General features: G+C 51.8%; 1 protein-coding gene across 1 annotated transcript in view; it reads right to left on the reverse strand.

Annotated features, from left to right (window-relative positions):
- Bcam (basal cell adhesion molecule (Lutheran blood group)) overlaps positions 1 to 7880 on the reverse strand; it is a 14991-nt gene extending 7111 nt beyond the window's left edge. Inside the window, exons 1-8 of the mRNA XM_021167019.2 lie at positions 7753 to 7880; positions 5798 to 5919; positions 4164 to 4389; positions 4017 to 4087; positions 2772 to 2868; positions 2493 to 2675; positions 1516 to 1652; positions 799 to 955 (exon numbers count right to left, since the gene is read on the reverse strand). Of these exons, the coding sequence (XP_021022678.1) occupies positions 799 to 955; positions 1516 to 1652; positions 2493 to 2675; positions 2772 to 2868; positions 4017 to 4087; positions 4164 to 4389; positions 5798 to 5919; positions 7753 to 7816 (1057 nt within the window). The 5' untranslated portion in view covers positions 7817 to 7880. The remainder of the gene's footprint in view (positions 1 to 798; positions 956 to 1515; positions 1653 to 2492; positions 2676 to 2771; positions 2869 to 4016; positions 4088 to 4163; positions 4390 to 5797; positions 5920 to 7752) is intronic.
- Between the last annotated feature and the right edge of the window lie 7454 nt (positions 7881 to 15334).

The following is a 15334-nucleotide window of genomic DNA, read 5'->3' on the forward strand; positions in this document are numbered from 1 at the left end:
GAGCCCCTGCCTAGAATCCCCCAGTGAGGGGCTGGGGGCGTGGCTCAGTGGTGGAGCCCCTGCCTAGAATCCCCCAGTGAGGGGTGTGGCTTAACAGTCATCCACCTGCCTAGAAGCCCCGAATTCTACATAAAAGAAGGTTAGGTATAGCTGTGCAAGTTTAACCTTTGTGCTAAGGAGGCAGAGAGGTAAAAAGATCTCTGGAACATGTTGGCTGGCCAGCTAGTTTAGGCTAGTTAGAGAGCACCAGGTCAATGAAGAGATACTTCTCAAAAAACTGTGTCAATCCTGAGGAAAGACAGCTAAGGTTGACCTCTATCCTTGGCACACACCATGCACAGGATGTGTGCGCATGTACACACACACACACACACACACACACACACACACACACACACAGAGCAGAGCTTTTTTTCTAGCGAAGTGAACTGCAAAAGCTTTTTTAAAACCCAGGATCTAGTCAAGTCAGAAATCAATGGACTTAAAATTGAGGAGTTAGCAAGGAAGAGAGGCGCTTGCTGGAGTAGCCGCCTCTAAGGAGACGGGGTCCAGATGGGAGAGTCAGTTGATGGTAAAGCTGCCTGGGTGAATACAGATGGTTCTAGACCTAATCTCTGTCTAGAAAACACTGGGGAGCCACAGCACGTTCTAAGCAGAGGAGAGAGCCAAGGGTGTGCTCTGGGTATGGCACTCTGGAAAATCTGTGAGGCAGTTGGAGGGGGCAGGGTTGGGACCCAGAGGGAGAGGAGCGGATGGAGCCTGACCCCACCCTATCCTCCCTCCTCCCAAAGCTCTCACAGGCCACGTGCAGCTTTAGCTTCTTGACAAGTTGCACTTCCTCGTCGGCATCGTAATCCTCCACTCTGCAGCCGTAGATCCCGCTCTGGCTCCGATGCACCCCTTCCAGGGTCAAGTTTCCCTTGAGGTTGAGATTCAGCTGTTCCTCCTGGGTACCCTGAGCGGGAGGATGGGACACCAGATTCAGTAGCTGTTCTCAGGAATTGGGGGTGGAGTCAGGGGTCATACTTGGTTAGAGTCTGTTCAAGCCAAGGGTCAGGAGGTCACACAAATTGAGTGTATGCTCCAAACCATCTCAAGTCAGGGTCAAAGGTCCTCGCCAAGCCAAACACCCCCTACTCTGTCAAAATTAACCGCTGGGGCTGGGCACGTGGCTCAGTGGTAGAGACCCTGCCTAGAATCCCCCAGTGAGGGGTCGGGGCGTGGCTCAGTGGTAGAGCCCCTGCCTAGAATCCCCCAGTGAGGGGCTGGGGGCGTGGCTCAGTGGTAGAGACCCTGCCTAGAATCCCCCAGTGAGGGGTCGGGGCGTGGCTTAGTGGGAGAGCCTCTGCCTAGAATCCCCCAGTAAGGAGTTAGGGGCGTGGCTGAGTGGGAGAGCACTTGGGTAGCCTGTAACAGGCCCTGGGTTCTATCCTCCTCACGACTGAAGATACACAAGAGGCTAAGGTCAGTATTGACAGTTTAGGTGGTATCCAAAGGGAACACAGAGTGAGTTACCTGCTGGCGGAAAAAAGAGTACTCTGGGCTGGGGCTGCCATCACCCTGGCAGAGCAGCTGGACAGCATCACCCTCACGAACCCAGCCCTCCGTGGTGGACGGGCTCCCCACCCAGAATTCTACATGTTCCGTGGGATCTGTGGGAGGAGAGGAAGTAAGGTCATGGCGTGTGTCCAGGCTGCGCTGAGGAGGAAAGGTCAGCTCTACTTTTAAAGGGAGAGATGAAGCAGCTAAAGCTTACAAGCCTCTTCTCTTTTTAGGTTTTTAAGGTTTGTAAGCCAGGCAGGGGTGGCGCACACCTTTAATCCCAGCACTGGGGAGGCAGAGGAAGGAGGATCTGTGAGTTCGAGGCCAGCCTGGTCTACAGAGTGAGTTCCAGGACAGCCAGGGCTATACAGAGAAACCCTGTCTTAGGGGGGAAAAAAAAAGATTTGTTTTTCTTGTGTGTGTGTGTGTGTGTGTGTGTGTGTGTGTGCGCGCCCGTCCGTGCGTGCGTGTTATTCCTTTTGTTTGATTTTGAGATATGCTCCCTCTCTGAGTCTCAGCTAGGTTTTGAACTCTTCATCTTCCTGTCTCTGCCTCCTCAGTACTGCGAAGACAGACAGATGTCACTTCACCTGAGAGGTCCAGACTTACTCTCAGAATACCAAAGGTCAGAGGTCGAGGAAAGTTGACAGAAAGGCTCAAACGTCAGAGGTCAAGGTACAATTTGAGATTTAAGACCAGATGATATATGGTGACCCAATTCAGTCTGAGAGAGTGGAGCGTCCTGTGGGTACAGGGCCCTAGGCTGGAGTCAGGGTCACTATGATTGTTTGGGGGTACTGTTTGAGGCCAAAGGTCAGCCACCCAACCCGGCATCATCTCAGTATGAGGTGAGTAGGTAGAGTAAGGACCCCGATTGGAATCGGGGCCTGGGAGTTCCGCTTTCATGGGATGAGATCTTAGCTTAGGAGCTGAGGGTCATGGGGACTCACAGTGCAGGGTGAGGCGGAAGGTATGGCTGTCCAGGCGGCCATGTTGGCCTGAGGGCAAGTCGTAGTGAGCAGCACAGTGGAAGTTGGCATCTCGATCATCCTTGTGCAGCCTCAGGTAGAGGGTGCTGGTCAGGGAGTACAGGCCTGAGGCTTCCCGGACAGTACGGATGGTCATGTAGCCCTCTGTAAGGGAGGCATGGAGCAGGCCCAGGTGAGTTAACCCGCCCCCTAGGATCGCTTACTCCACCCTGCCCCGCCCCCTGGCTCCTGATGGCTCACTTTGGTTCACCTCCAAGGGTACTTCCAGACGCTGCCCGTTCCGGTACCATGTGATCCGAGGCACGGGGTTTCCGTTGTTGCTGCTGCAGGTGGCAATCTGGGGAAGACAGGGGCTTGGCCTGGGCTAGGTGCAAGTCCGGGTTCCCCCTTTCCCAGATCTGCCCTTTAGATGTGTCCACTGGGCTCTTTGTCCCCAGCAGAGGAAACAGAACAGCCCCTGACTCCCATTCTTTCCATTATAAAGGCCAACGCTCCAGCCTGTGAGACAGCTCAGCCAATAAGTCTTTGATTGTGGGGGAGATGGAAGACCTGAGTTAGATCCCGGGAGCCATGTAGAGGAATAGGAAGGGAAGTGGCTCTCAGAAGCGGTCCTCTGCCTTACGCACTCACAATGTGGTATGTCCTCTTCCCACCCCCCCCACCCCCCAATTAAAAACCTGGACCGCCGGGCGTGGTGGCGCACGCCTTTAATCCCAGCACTCGGGAGGCAGAGGCAGGCGGATTTCTGAGTTCGAGGCCAGCCTGGTCTACAAAGTGAGTTCCAGGACAGCCAAGGCTACACAGAGAAACCCTGTCTCGAAAAACCAAAAAAAAAAAAAAAAAAACCTGGACCAAGTGTGGCGGCACACAACTGTAATTCCAGGTCTCAAAAGGCTGAGATAGAAACGTCAGTTTGACACTAGCCTGGGTTACATAGTGAGTTCCAGGTCAGCCTGAGCTACATAAGACCCTATCTCACCCAACCCCAAACCGAAGTGAGCTCCAGCATGTAATCCTAGCACATGAATCAGTCACAGAGGCAGGCGGGTCAGGAGTTCAAAGTCATCCTTAACTATAAACATCCATAACATGTTTGAGGTCATTCTGGGCTGGCTATGAGACACCATTGCAAACAAAACCAAACCAAGGAGACAGATAGGCAGAGATGGCACACACCTGGGATCTCAGTACTTGGAAGGTTACATGGTTTCAGGATAGCCTGTGCTACATGGGGTCCCCCCCCCCCCCCCCCACAAAAAAAAAACACAAACAAAACAAAAACAAGTAAAAACTCCAACAATAAGGAGGCTGAGGCTTATAGTTCATTGGTATGCCTGGGATGCTCAAAGCCCTGAGTTCACTCTCCAATACCATACACACACACACACACACACACACACACACACACACACGCACGAGCGCGCACGTGCGCGCACCCTGGTCTTGGATTCTTCACCTATTGATTGCAACTCCAGTCCATATTACCTCCTGGGCAAACTGGTCCATCACAGACAGCGTCCCTTTGTTGGGAAACACCTCCGTATCCTCTGGTGTTGCTGTTGGAAAGACGTTCGCGTCAGGAACCCCTCCTCTGGTCCCCTGGCTCCTCAGGATGGTTTTAGGGACACTTACCAAACACACGGACACTTGAGGTGGCCTCTGAGGTACCCGCTGCCCCAGCCTTCACTACGCACACGTAGTCCCGTCCATCGCCCACCTGGGCCTTTGCTATCACCAGGCGCCCACGGGAGTCTACCTCGTATGGGGGTGTGCGGCCCGGAGAGTGGACTGTGCCCAGGAACTCTGAGCCCTGTGGTTCCACAGAAGCCAGACGGTGTCGAGCCCCAGTACCATCAACCTGTAAGTGTGTTGGGAACAGTCTTAGCTTAGGCAGTGAGCCCTCCTTTATTTTTTTCTCCAAGATGTTTTTCCCTCTGGGTCTAGGGAAGGAATCTAGTGGTTACAAGCTAAGCAATCACTCTACCACTGAGCCACGCCCCCAGCCCCTCACTGGGGGATTCTAGGCAGGGGCTCTACCACTGAGCCACGCCCCCAGCTCCTCACTGGGGGATTCTAGGCAGGGGCTCTACCACTGAGCCACACCCCAGCCCCTCACTAGGGGATTCTAGGCTAGCATTCTACTAGCTACCAGTGAATTACTCTCACCTCTCTTTCTATTTTTAGTTAACTTTTTTGAGACAGGGTTTCTTTGTGTATCCTTGGTTTTTCTGGAACTTGTAGGCTAGGTTTGACTTAAACTCAGAGATATAATTGCCTCTGCCTCTTGAGAGCTAGAATTAAAGGTGTATGACACTGTGCATGGCCATCGTTTTCTCTCTCTCTCTCTCTCTTAAGATTTTTATTTTATGTATGTGAGTACACTGTTGCTCTCTTCCGACACAACAGAAGAGAGCACCGGGTTTCATTACAGATGGTTATGAGCCACAATGTGGTTGCTGGGAATTGAACTCAGGACCTTTGGAAGAGCAGTCAGTGCTCTTAACCACTGAGTCATCTCTCCAGCGTCATCCTTCTTTAAAACTGTTTTTAAAAAAATTGATTTTTGTGATTTTTATATGTATACATTTGTTTCTGTGTGCACATACACATGAGTGTGGATATCCCTGGGGGCTAGAAGAGGGCATCAAATCCCCTAGCGCTAGAGTTACAGGCAACTGTGAGCCTAGGAGTGTTGAGGATTGAGCTCAGGTCCTCAGGAAAAGATCCAAGTGCTATAGCCGGGTAGTGGTGGTGCACACTTTTAATCCCAGCACTTGGGATGCAGGTGAATTTCTGAGTTTGAGGCCAGTCTGGTCGACAGAGTGAGTTCCAGGACAGCCAAGGCTACACAGAGAAATCCTGTCTCAAAAACCAAACAAACAAATAAACAAAAAAAGAACCAAGTGCTATTAAGTTGACTCCTAGCTCATTCCTCTGTGTCCCTCATTGTCCCATGTCTCCTATGTCTCACTCTCCTTGCCCCATCATCTCTCACTTCCTCTCCTTCCCTCTGGTGGCCCTCAGTCCAGCACTGTTCCACAGGAGAACCGCTTCCCCACGCCCGTCCTGGACAGACATGAGGCCAAAGCCTTCCTCCTCACCAACCTCCTCATCTGTGAAGTGGAGAGGCAGCTTCTGATGGCTCTGTGTAAGGGTCTTCTGAGCAGATGACCAGTGTAGGCAGAGCTAATGGCTGCCAAGGTGACCAGGCCACTGGGTCCTCCCTCCTCCCTCCTCCTCCCTAGCTCCCAGCACAAAGCACTCACGAGGAACCATTCCAGCACGTAATGCTCAGGGTGCTCCCGTGGAGTGCAGTCCAGGGCGACTTGTTCGCCTCGCATCACCTCCACCCGTGGGGGCACGGACACGTGCAGCTCAGCCTGGGCACCTGCAGAGCAGTGCAGCATCGAATGTCCACCCAATGCTATCAACAGGGAGAGCCCTCCAGGCCCCCGCCTCTTCCCTCGGACGCAGATCCTCTCTCCCTCCTTGGTCCTCTCTGAGCCTGGGTCCTGTCAGTATTTCTCTAACTCTTCTTTTTAGAAATAGGGTTTTACCGTGTAGCCTTTACTGCCTGGAATCCTGCTAGCTATGTGAATCAGGTTAGCCTCGAACTCACAGAGATCTACAGCTGCCTCTGCCTCCTTCCTAATTAAAGTCCCATGCCACTGGCTCAGCCTCTCAGACTTGTAAGGCTTAAAGTAAAGCCTTCTCCAGCACTCGAAGCTAAAGTCTGGCTTCTTCACCAGTTATAGCAAATGTCCCCTCAAGGAAAGGCCAGGCCTGGCTCTCCTCTTGGCCTCCAGCAAACAGGACAAGACTTAGCCTGGGGCTAAATAACAGGTCTATCTCCATCTTAGTCCCATCCTATCTCATGGCTCCATCCTATCTTCTCCAGTAGCTCCCGGGGGCCCTCTGCTCTCTCATGTGTGGGGGGCCAGGGTGTGGGCTGCAGCTGGGCCAGAAGCTGGATGGGTGTGTGGGAGTGGCAAGGGGGGACAGGGCTGGGCAGGTTTCAGGAATGTGGGAGGGCCAGGCTGGCTGAGACCTGCCCGGCTTGGCGCCAGAGCCCCCTACCCGCCCCTTGACAACACCCCCCACCCCATCTCTTTACCAGAGAAGCTTGAAAAGGGTGAGGTGAGTCACCTGGGCAGAGGGTGAGGCTGGGTCCTGAGGGAGAAAGAGCTGGAAGTTTAGACAACTAGCTGCCCGAGGTATAGCAGGCTGCATGTGGGAAACACGGATCTCTGAGTCCTCGGGACCTGAGAAGTTGGGTCTTGGATTCCTGTCAGGGTCTGGCAGGTAGCACCGTTCTTGCTGAGAATCTACCCTCTGGGCTGGCATCATTCCTTTCCCGCCTAACCTGGCACAGACTCCTCCTGGGTTCCCACTCTATATCACGTTTGTGCCAGGAGCCTGCGTTCTCAGGCACCCACCTCTGGGCCCAGCCTGTCCCAGGGGAGCTGATGAGGAGCCAAGCTGGTGCTCCGGACTGGTTGTGAGCAGCCAAGCAGCCAGATATCCTGTCTTCCCTGATCTCTCTTCACCCTGTCCCCAGTGTCCCCGGCCCCTATTTCTCCTCCCCGCTTCACCACATGCAGGTGTGTGGATTTATCGGGGGCCCTCAGGAAAGGGGCTCTGTCAGTCGGAAAACACTGTTGCACCTTCTCTGTCAGGCTCGGTTCTTCCGGCCCTTTCAGGGAGAGGCGGGTTCTTTAGAGACAGCCTAAACTCTGAATTTTGGGGAAACCCTAACGTTCTAGAAAGTGCTTTAGCAGGGTCACCGTTTCTCTGAGGAAACTCTGAGCTTAATCACTTAGAGAACAGCTCCGGGATGCTAATCTTCAGTATTTTAGCAGAACCTATTTTGACTATGGGGGAGGGGAGGGGCTGGACTCCAGTCTAAGGGACTAGGGGCTACAGATCCCAGATTCCAGGTACTCAAGGTTATTAGGGGTCGCAGGGCTTAGACGCCAGGATTCCCAAAGAGCTGGGGAAGGACAGCTGTCTTAGATGTGTTTGCTCCAGAGCTAGGGTATCCTTAGCTCTCAGATCCGGTACACCCCAAGGCCTCCCCGCCTTCCTCCCTACTGGGGAATCCCTAGATTGTGATCCCTGGGGAAATGGAAGCTTGTTCCCCTTGTCTTCTCGGGGACTCCAGGGGCCTGCCCCACAAGCCCCAACCTCAAGTTTCAGCTCTGCCCTCAGCCCCAAGTCATACCTGAGTAGCCCGACAGCAGGAAGGTGAGCCACAGCAGCCCTGCGCGGGCGTCAGGGGGTTCCATGTTCCCTGCAGTGGCGGCAGTGACTGAGCCCGGGCGAGGCTCTCCGCCGCCCTGAAGCTGGCAGCGGAGGCCAGGCCCCTGACCACGCCCCTGACCACGCCCACCCCATCCCCAAGCTGGGCGCAGGGCCAAGACCTCCCACTGCCCTGAGAGGACCTCCCACCCTCGCGCGCACGGGGACCCGCTAGCACCGCCGAGCGCTGCTCCATCCAACCCACGCCTGAGGCTTTCCTCCTCAGCCGTGGGGACCGATCCTCCAGTCTAGTCATTGCCTCGAGCTGGAATCTAAGGGACACCGCGCAGATCCTCGTTCCCTTCCTTCCTGGCCACCTGCGGGGTCTTGACACGCATGCCCAAGGTGGCATGTGGCCCTCGACTGCAGGTGAATCTTTTTCCGAGTTTATTTTCTTTTTGGAGCCGGTGGCACACTGTAGCTCAGGCTGGCCTTCTGCCTCAGTTTCCCCAAGTACTGGGATTACAAGGGTGAGCCATCGCCCTGGTTTGTGAACTGTCGGTTTTGACCAGCGGTCCCTGATGTGATTTAGTTGCCTGTGTTGGCCTCTCTTTGTAGTCTCTCCTGCATGACCGGCTCTTCCCTGAGTGCCCTAGGATGCCCTCCCCTTAGAGGCAGCCACCTTGCTGGGAAGCGCCCCTCCTCTGACTGAGCAGTGGCCTGGAACTGGTCAGGTCAATCTTTTCTCTAATGGGTTTTCAATTCCCAGTCCTGGTCGGCCTCTTTGGTGATGAGGTGGGGATGGGGTGCCCCTCCCTCTGCTCTGCTCTGCTCTGCTCTCCTTGACTCCTTCACTTCCCCCCATCCAGGGAATCCAAGGAATGTCACCCCCCTTCCGCCTTCCTTCTCTCCCCGCCATTCCTTCCCCACCTTGGGGGGAGGGGAGGAGAAGTGGGCTGGCGCGGCGGCAGGTGAGTGGTTGAGGGAAAGAGCAGGCTGCTAGGACCGCGGGATGGAAGAGAGGGTCACAGGTCAAAGTAAGGGGTCACAGATCAGTCTACTCCAGGATCCTCACACGCCGAGGCAGTGTGGAACAAAATCCCAAGAATGCTGGATGGGGGCTGGAGAAGGAGGGTTCTGCCTCTGTTCAGAGGGTAGAAACTAGCCTGGGATACTGCTATGGATGGGGGGTGGTATAATTGTGGGTCATGCTGAGAGAGGGTCCTCCCCCTCCAGTCTCTGGCCAGTCTGAGGGTGACCAGCGGTGAGCTTCCCTGTGAGCCAAGGTTTTACCCATCAGTCCTAGAGGAAAGGCTTATGTTATAGGTTTTGGCAGGGCTCTCAAAGCTGTTTTAGCATTCCCTGTCACAGGAAGCAATTGTGAAACCAGGAAAAGTGACCTTTGCGTGGGGCCCCTTCATCCCCTCTCCAGGAAGTCTTTCTTCAACCTTCTCCTGTCACATAGGTCCCTGCAAATCTCTGGACCCCCTTGTCATCTCTACACACCCAGAGATACATCTATCTTCTCCGTGTGACTCCCAGCCACCGTAAAAGTCCAGGCTGTCCCACATCTCAGTCCCACCCCACAGCAGGCAAGAAAGGGTTGCCAGATGTATACTCAAAGGCTCAGAGGCTCACACGAAAATGCCACCCATAGCTACCCGGGCAGTGGTCCACTCCAGAGTAGACAAATGTATCCCAGGGTGAGCAAGACTGACATGGGGGTCCAGAGATTCTCAGGGAGGTGTTCGATAGACAGAAGAGGGTTGGAGGAGGACTTCATGAAGAGGAGATGAAGGGGCACCTGACACTCAAGAGGAGTCTGGGAGATCAGAACCCAGCCTCTTGCTAAGCAGCCATCACAGTACATACTGGCTATGCCAGCTCTGGCGAGGTGGAGGCAGGAGGATCAGAAGTTCAATCAATCATCTTTGGCTATTGTTGAGTGTTAGGACACCTGGGTGTGGTGGTGGGAGGCTTCTTTAATCCTCTCACTCAGGAGGCAGAGGCAGGTGGATCTCAGTGCTTAAGACCAGCCTGGTCTACAGAGCGAGTTCCAGGACAGCCAGGGCTACACAGTGAGATACTACCTCTAAAAAATCAAAACAAACGAACCAAAACCTCAACCAAATAGAAGGAGTTCGAGAATAACCTGTGCTCCATGAGGTCCTCTCTCAAAAACAAAGAGAGGGCTGGAGAGACGGCAGCTCAGCTGTTCAGAGCACTCACAGCTCTTGCAGAGTACCCAGGTCCCAGTACCAATGTCCCATCAGGTGGCTCACAACAGCCTATAACTCCATTTCCAGGGGACTTGATGCCTTCTCAAATTTGATGGCTTCTGTGAGCACCAGGCAAACACATGGTGAATGCACATATGTATAAGCAAAGACTCGTGCACATAAAACAAATAGACCTTTAAAAATAAATAAGTATTAAAAACAAAATAAAAGTAAAACTTTTAAAACAATCCAAACCAGAGTAGCCATCACGGGGTGCCATCTCCACTCCCCAGAGGGCTTTTTTACACAGTGCCCACGTGTTCTCTGGGACTCTCCTGCTCTTCTGTCTCTGGCCTGTGCATCTGATTACTGGGTCTGGAGACTGGCATCAGCCACTTCCTTTGTGCCTTTATAAAGTCAGCAGGTAGCTGGAGTTTAGTTAGCTGGAGCTTAGTGGTGCCTTTAATCCCAGCACCCAGGAGGCAGAGACAGAGGCAGGCAGAACTCTGAGTTCTAGGCCAGCCTGGTCTTCAGAGTGAGTTCAAGGACAGCCAGGGCTGCACAGAGAAACCCTGTCTTGAAATACACCACACACACACACACACACACACACACACACACAAAGAGTCAGCAGGCCGTGGCGCTGGAGGAGGTGAAGGAGGAGGGCCCCGTGGCAAGTGCACAGACAAAACACACCATCCCTGGACTTGTAGAAACTAGTATCACAATGTCATCTCCCTTTGTCCCCTACAGTTAGGCCTTACAAAACAGCCAGAAGAATCCTGTGAAGATGTGAGTCAGTCCAGGCCACTGTTCTGGTCAGAATACGCCCACGGCTCCATCTCCTTGAACATAAAAACCAATGTTCTCTCTGTGGTTTGAAAGGTCCTAGATTTAAGTCCTTTCCTTCCCTGACCCTGCCTTCCCTGACCCCACTTTCCTTCCCATCTCCCTCTTAAGCAACATTTTTATCACCCTGGTCGTTCTGATGACGTGCTGTGCTATTCCATCAACCCCAGAACCTTTGCACTTCCTATCCTCTCTGCCAGGGCATCTTTCCACTGACTGGCTTCCTCCTCCTTCCATTCTAATCTCTCCTGAGGCTTGTCTCATTAGAGAGCTTCAGATACCAGCTCCTGCTCCCCCACCCTGTCCCCTTTATCATGGGGATAAATTCTGTTTGCCTTGTATTGTCTGGTGCAGAATCTGTACCCCAAGGGGACAGGAACTCCACAAGGGTCACACTGGCCCACCAGTGCTAGGCCAGTGACTGACTTGGGAGATATTTGTGTGCTGAATTAAGTCATGTTCTGACTCTGTCCTGCTGTCTCACTTGTATAGATCAGCAGTCACATGTCACTTAACAATGGGCATCCGTTCAGATAAGGGCGTTGCTAGGCAATTGATCCTCACGAGCATCACGAAAGTAGATCCACAAGCAAAATCAGCTCGGACATTATCATCAGGCCATATGATTTTATGAGCCAGCATCACACATGGGGTCTGTGTTGTGTGACACACTACTCTATCTCACTGTCCCTTCAATAAAAGGTAGAGAAACTGCTTTGTAACTGTGTGCATCTCTCCATAGACTTCATAATGATTATTTATTTATGTGTATATATGCCGTGAGCCCCTCCATGCAGGTTCTGGGAATTGAACTCTAGTCCTCTGGAAGAGCAACAAGTGTCTTAACCGCTGAGCCATGGTCATAGGCACTGATGTATTGCTGTGAAGAGACACCATGACCAAGGCACACTTTAAGTGGAAGTTCACGTGGTGAGGCCCCTGCATGTGGTGCTCTGCTGAGGCAAGACCCGGGGTAGGACATGTAGCGTTTGGAAAGAGTATAAATAGGACTCCACGGTCAGTGATGGTGCACTTACATAGCTAGGCTTGGAACGCTTCGTTTGTCTCAAATCTTCATCTTTGCTGTCTCCACTTCATTGAGAGAGGCACAGCAGAGAACGTCTCCTGCTGTCCCGAATGGTCCTGGTTGATGCTGCTGTCTCGTGCTGATTTGGTGGAGGCCTGGCGGTTTCTTGCTGCAGATTCCTGTTTGCTATCCTGACACTGCTCCGCTGGACTGCGGGAATCCTGACAACAGAGATTGGAATCACCTGAAAGAGCTACTTCCAAACAGGTCCACATCCCCTGTGCTATTTAACATCTGTTCTCTCCTACCTTTATTTGTTTTTCTTTCTTTCTTTCTTTCTTTCTTTCTTTCTTTCTTTCTTTCTTCTTCTTTTTTTTTGTTTTTGTTTTTGTTTGTTTTTTGAAGACAGGGTTTCTCTATATAGCTTTGGCTGTCCTGGAGCTCACTCTCTAGACCAGCCTGGCCTCGAACTCAGAAATCCACCTACCTCTGCCTCCCAAGTGGTGGGATTAAAGGAGTGGGCCACCATTTCCGGGCTTAATTAATTCATCATCATCACCATTATCATCATCATTATTTTGAAATGGTCTTACTACTATACTATTATGTAACCTTGGCTGGCCAGAAACTCACTCCATAGACCAGGCTGGGTTGAGTTTGCAGAGATTCGCCTGCCTCTCTGAATGGTGTGATTAAAGGTATGGGCTATTATTATTATTGCTATTGCTATGACTTTGTGTGTGTGTGTGTGTGTGTGCAACAGCACTTTACATGTAGAGGCAGAGACTGGAGAATCACCAAAAGTTCAAAGCCGGCTTTGTCTAAATAGTTCTAGGCCAGCAACGGGGACTACATAGCAGGACTCTGTCTCAAACAATAACAAACAAAGTCATAAAAAACCACAATAAGTTCCAGGCTGGTCTGAGTTACAGAGTTAAACAAGTTGGACTAAATGGAAATTTTCCAGTTGGTTACGTTCTTGCTGAACAAGATTAAGGATCCGAGTTTGGATCCCCAGTGCCCATCCACATGAAAGCTGGGGCATGCAGCATGCATCTGGAACCCCAGCACTGCGGAAGGTGTCTGACTCTATTCCTGGGGAGGCACGTAAAAATGTCCACCCATCCCAGACAGAGAACCCATGACAGGGCAAAGTGAACAAACGAGTTTATTGGGGGGTCACTTACAGGGGCAGGGATGGCTCAAAGACTGTTTCATCACCAAAGCCCACACCGATCTGAGTGAAACCTGGGAGTCACTGCACAGCCTGCAGGAACTTGAAGGGTCGGAGAGCTATCCTCTCTCCTCAGTGGTCCTTAATGATCATATAAGGATCAGTGGGGGAGGAGGGATATGTACAACTTGTCAGTTTCAGGGACTTCCTGAGATTTGTGAAGTCCTCCAAGATGAAATGCTTTAACTTGGGGAAAACTGCTACACAACAGGCAGAGGCAGAAGGATAGCCAGGGCGTGCTGGGCAGCAAGACTAAGGAAGATACTCAAGCTAAGCTTTTGGCCTCCACACATGTGTGTACACAGCCCAATACATCACACACAACCCAATACATTACACACACAGCAATACATCACACACATACACACCAATAAATCACATACAGAGACAATACACACCCACACCTCCACACAGCACAGGACATCACACACACTCACACGTACATACACACACCAATCTCATACACATATCCAATACATCAAACATACACTCCGCAATATGTCACACACTGCAATATATTACACACCCCCAATATATCACACACATATACACACAAATGCACACACACACACACACACACACACACACACACACACCAAAAGGTGATGTGCATGGTGGCACACACCTGTAACCCTAGCACTTGGGTGGTGGAGACAGAAGGATCAGGGCTTCAGCCACCTTTGGCTACATGGTAGACTCAAGGCCAGGCTGAGTTACGCAAGAACTTATTTTTAAAATAAAGTGTTCAAATGGGCAGTCAATAATGCTTGTTTGTTATTGATGCTTTAAGACAAGATTTCTCTATGTGACCTGGCTGTCCTGGAACTAGCCCTGTAGACCAGGCTGGCTGGCCTCGAACTCAGAGATCCACCTGCCTCTGCCTCCCGGGTGCTGACATTTAAGACATGCGACACCACACAGGGCCTTTAATAGAGACTTTTTTTTTTTTTTTTTTTCCGAGACAGGGTTTCTCTTTATAGCCCTGGCTGTCCTGGAACTCACTTTGTAGACTAGGCTGGCCTCGAACTCAGAAATCGGCCTGCCTCTGCCTTTTAAAAATAATGACTTTTAAAAATACATTATTAGCATTAATATGGATGGGAGCATTGCGCACTGAGTCAGAGACAACTTCTGGAGTCTATGCTGTCCTTCTCCTGTGTCTGTCAGGGAGCCAGTCCAACTGGTCAGCCTTGGTGCCAAGTCCTCTTACCACCCGAGATATCTCAACTGTGCTGTGCTGGGTACTGTTAGGCATCGGATACTTGCCATCTGCCCCATTCCTGCCTTCGCGCAGTCCCTCATGGTTGGAAGCTCCACACCCTCTATGGAAACGGACAGTGGCAGGTGTTTGTTGTTCTGCCACTGGGAGCCAAGGTGATCTAAGCTGGGAAAGCCATGCCAGACATGTGAATTAGGAATGAGCGCTGCAGAGGAAGCCAGCCCTGGCTAGGCTTTCCACTCATGGCAGCTGGAGCAGATCCTGTTTTCTAAAGATGGCAGAAACAATTTCTCACCCCACAAGACCGTCTATAATCAGATCTTGACATTCCCTGCATGAGGAAGTGGGTAGTGAAGCCTTGGCTCAGTAGAGCATTTGTCTAAAATCCTCTGGTGAGGGGTGAGGCCATGTCTCAGTGGTAGAGTCCCTGCCTAGAATCCTCCAGTGAGGGGCTGGGGGCGTGGCTCAATGACAGAGTGCTTGATTGGCAGCGAGACACCTTAGGTTCTATCCAAGCCCACAAGAAAACAAGAAAGGAAGAATGGAAAAATGAAAGTAGGGATCTTTGTTTCTTCCCCCTTGAGATTTGAGGTACATAACCAACAGAAGGTATTAGAAGTAGAACCACACACCGCCGTGATGGAAAACAGGCCACACAACTCCTGTAAAAATCATTGGAGTAGTCATCTTCCCACAGCTGAGAGATTGTTTCGTCCTATTTTTGTTGTTGATAGTCTTGCTATGTAGCCTAGGCTAGCCTTGAATTTGGGATTGGCCTGTCTGTGATCCTTGAGTGCTGGAATTAGAGTTGAGAACCACCATGTCTGCCTCTTCGGGAACTTGTTTCTTTGTTTTTTTGTTTTGGATGGGGGCTGGGATAGAGCTTAGGGCCTCCTGCATGCTGAAATTTAAATGCTCTAAAGTTTAGCCACGCCCCCAGCCCCTCACTGGCAGATTCTAGGTAGGGCTCTACCACTGAGCCACGCCCCCAGCCCCTCACTGGGGGATTCTAGGCAG

This window comes from Mus caroli, chromosome 7 (assembly GCF_900094665.2).
Source record: "Mus caroli chromosome 7, CAROLI_EIJ_v1.1, whole genome shotgun sequence".
Classification (NCBI taxonomy): Eukaryota; Metazoa; Chordata; class Mammalia; order Rodentia; family Muridae; genus Mus; species Mus caroli.